Consider the following 2,519-nt stretch of genomic DNA (forward strand, 5'->3'; position numbering starts at 1 on the left):
AAGGGATATCACATAACTAACAAATGTTCAAGCGTCTATTGTAAGAACGCAAATATTTATTGATTTTTATATTGGAATGATTTTACGTTTGATAATTTTTATATTACAAAGTTCTTATTGTGAGTTTTATTATTGTTGCGACGCGTTATGATTGATTTAATCAAAGAAATTTTTATGATAATTAACTTAAGTTGAGATAATTTGGAATATAGTTTTTAAAATTATTTATTGTGATTAAAATAATTCTACGAAAATTAATTAGGGAAATTGAACTTATGTTCGGGAATTATTAATTAATTTAATTCGTTAGAATTATTCAGAAATTATTTATGAAATTAATCATCAAATTAGAACTTACGTTCAGGAATTTATTAGTTAATGTATCTCGTATAATTATTAAGAAATTGTTTATAGAATTAATATTCATTTTGGAAGAAAGCCACGAGAATGTTATAGAGATTGCACATTGAAAGTTACAATGAATTTTAGCTAGAATAATCACATGGACAAAAGATACAGGTCAATTTGATGGAATTTGGAATCTGTGCAAGTCAAAACAATACTCCAATTTAATTTCAATTCTAGATCTGAAAATACAATTCTATAAATCGCCCAGCAATTGTCTCAATACTTTTTTTTATTCAAGGATTATATTCGCGATTTGTTTGTGTTTATCTAAAAATACGCCAACACATAAGCTTGTTACCGTGTTGTGCCCTTTTATCATAGATTTTGTGTGTGTTTATTCGACAGTAAACCAACACATAGTGTCGCGGATATAATGGCCTCGGATCTTATGGTATGTTACCAGTCTAATACAACCTCTTAGAATGAACATAAGGTTAATACTTAAGTACTAATTACGATAATAAAATGATTCTAAGCTCAACTATTGACATCTATGATTGACGTAGTAACGTCTGCAATGATGAAATCCCATTAAAAATCTCGACTTATTTCGAGGTGAATTGTCAATTAGTTTATATATACCAAAGACTGGTCGGTGTTAGTTTTTCATCAATCATAAATAAACGTCACCGAATTAGACAGCCATGTTCTATCCGAGATCACATGATGTAATTCTGAAGATTCTATGCTTTATCGTGAACTTATGACTTTCACCGGTAAAAAATGCCTGAAAAAATTTTTTTTGTCACCAGTTTATACATTATTCAAGGAAAAATGGAAAAACTAACACAGTGAACAAGCTTGATCTTTTTTTTTTTTTTTTTTTTTTTTTTTCTTCATCAATTGTTAATGATACATTAATTCTTATTAGTACAAACAAGTTTATAATTTTACAGTCAAAAAAATAAATCGCGCAAATAAGAGACTTTAAATCACTTATTTATATCTTTGGATGAGTTTACTGAGAGAACATTTATTATGAATGGTCCCATAGACTCGAATGCAGTTTGGTGAAAAAGACGGTTCATGTTTTCTCTGGAGTATCGTAAACATTGTCATTGTTAGTGTCACTATAATAATATTATTATTATTTTCAGTTTTGTTAATCTCTGCATAACTAGCTATTACTGAATTTTATGACTGCAAAATTTTGTTGAATTATATACTTAATTGTTTTAATTATAATTTGTTTCGCTGCTAAATGATATAATTTGTGAAATCATGATATATAAACCTTTCTTGTTAATCAACTGAATTTAAGTGTTGGAGAAATTGTATGAATTGCACAAAGATTGAATCCTACAAAGCACTAGCACTTAGTTAGCTGATTTTGATCCGTTTTTGTTCATTTATACTTGAAACACCTGTAACATTTTTTTATTATTGTAATAAATACATCGTTATAGATATAAATTATTTTATTACTTACTTCCGTTGGAAGTCATGTCATAGTCATTGATTATCTGATAAGCTTGATTTTTCTGGAAGAAATGAATAAATCAACTTTTGCAAGTACCTGATTGATATTGAATAATAAAAAGTAAAGTAATTACATCACCCATAACTGCTATTGGAGTAGTACCAGTTGCAATAGCGACCTGATGTTCAATGAGATAAAACATGTATTCATCATATAGCAAGCGAATGAGATGAAAAGACCCAAAGCTGGCTGCACTACGTAATGTTAAATCACGAATAACCATTGAACTACACATAAAGAAATTCAACTATAAGTTAATAGCTTGAAGGTTTATGACTTCAGGTTAATCATATGCATATAAAAGTGTTACAGAAAATTTTATCTATTTACTGTAACTGCACTGAAACTTTGAATTTCTGCCTAGTTTTGCGGCAAAAAGAGTTACTTTTCTCTGATAAAAAAATAAATGAAATAGTTTGACATTTGTACTAACCGTACCGCAAAAATAAAGGCAGAAATTTAAAATTTCGGTTACCGATATAATAAAAATTAGGAAAACGGTTGACCCTGAAGGCCATCCCTGCAACTTCCCGCTAATTCCATACTTAGGCGCTTGAAATTGCACCAACGACGTTTTTGAGCTCTTCGAGCTCAAAAATACAATTTATGGGGTATTTTGAGCTCTCCGAGC

The 2,519-nt window shown here is 29.1% G+C and overlaps 1 protein-coding gene across 1 annotated transcript; it reads right to left on the reverse strand.

Moving 5' to 3' along the window:
- Positions 1–1,243: 1,243 nt before the first annotated feature.
- On the reverse strand, positions 1,244–2,122 carry LOC123273792 (DNA-binding protein RFX2-like). The gene is made up of 3 exons (XM_044741263.1): positions 1,962–2,122; positions 1,838–1,889; positions 1,244–1,772 (listed from the first exon to the last, which is right to left on the reverse strand). The coding sequence occupies exons 1-3, from the start codon at positions 2,109–2,111 to the stop codon at positions 1,729–1,731; spliced, it is 246 nt and encodes an 81-aa protein (XP_044597198.1). The 5' UTR covers positions 2,112–2,122; the 3' UTR covers positions 1,244–1,728.
- Positions 2,123–2,519: the final 397 nt, after the last annotated feature.

The sequence above is a fragment of the Cotesia glomerata genome, unplaced genomic scaffold (genome assembly GCF_020080835.1).
Source record: "Cotesia glomerata isolate CgM1 unplaced genomic scaffold, MPM_Cglom_v2.3 scaffold_1387, whole genome shotgun sequence".
NCBI lineage: Eukaryota > Metazoa > Arthropoda > Insecta > Hymenoptera > Braconidae > Cotesia > Cotesia glomerata.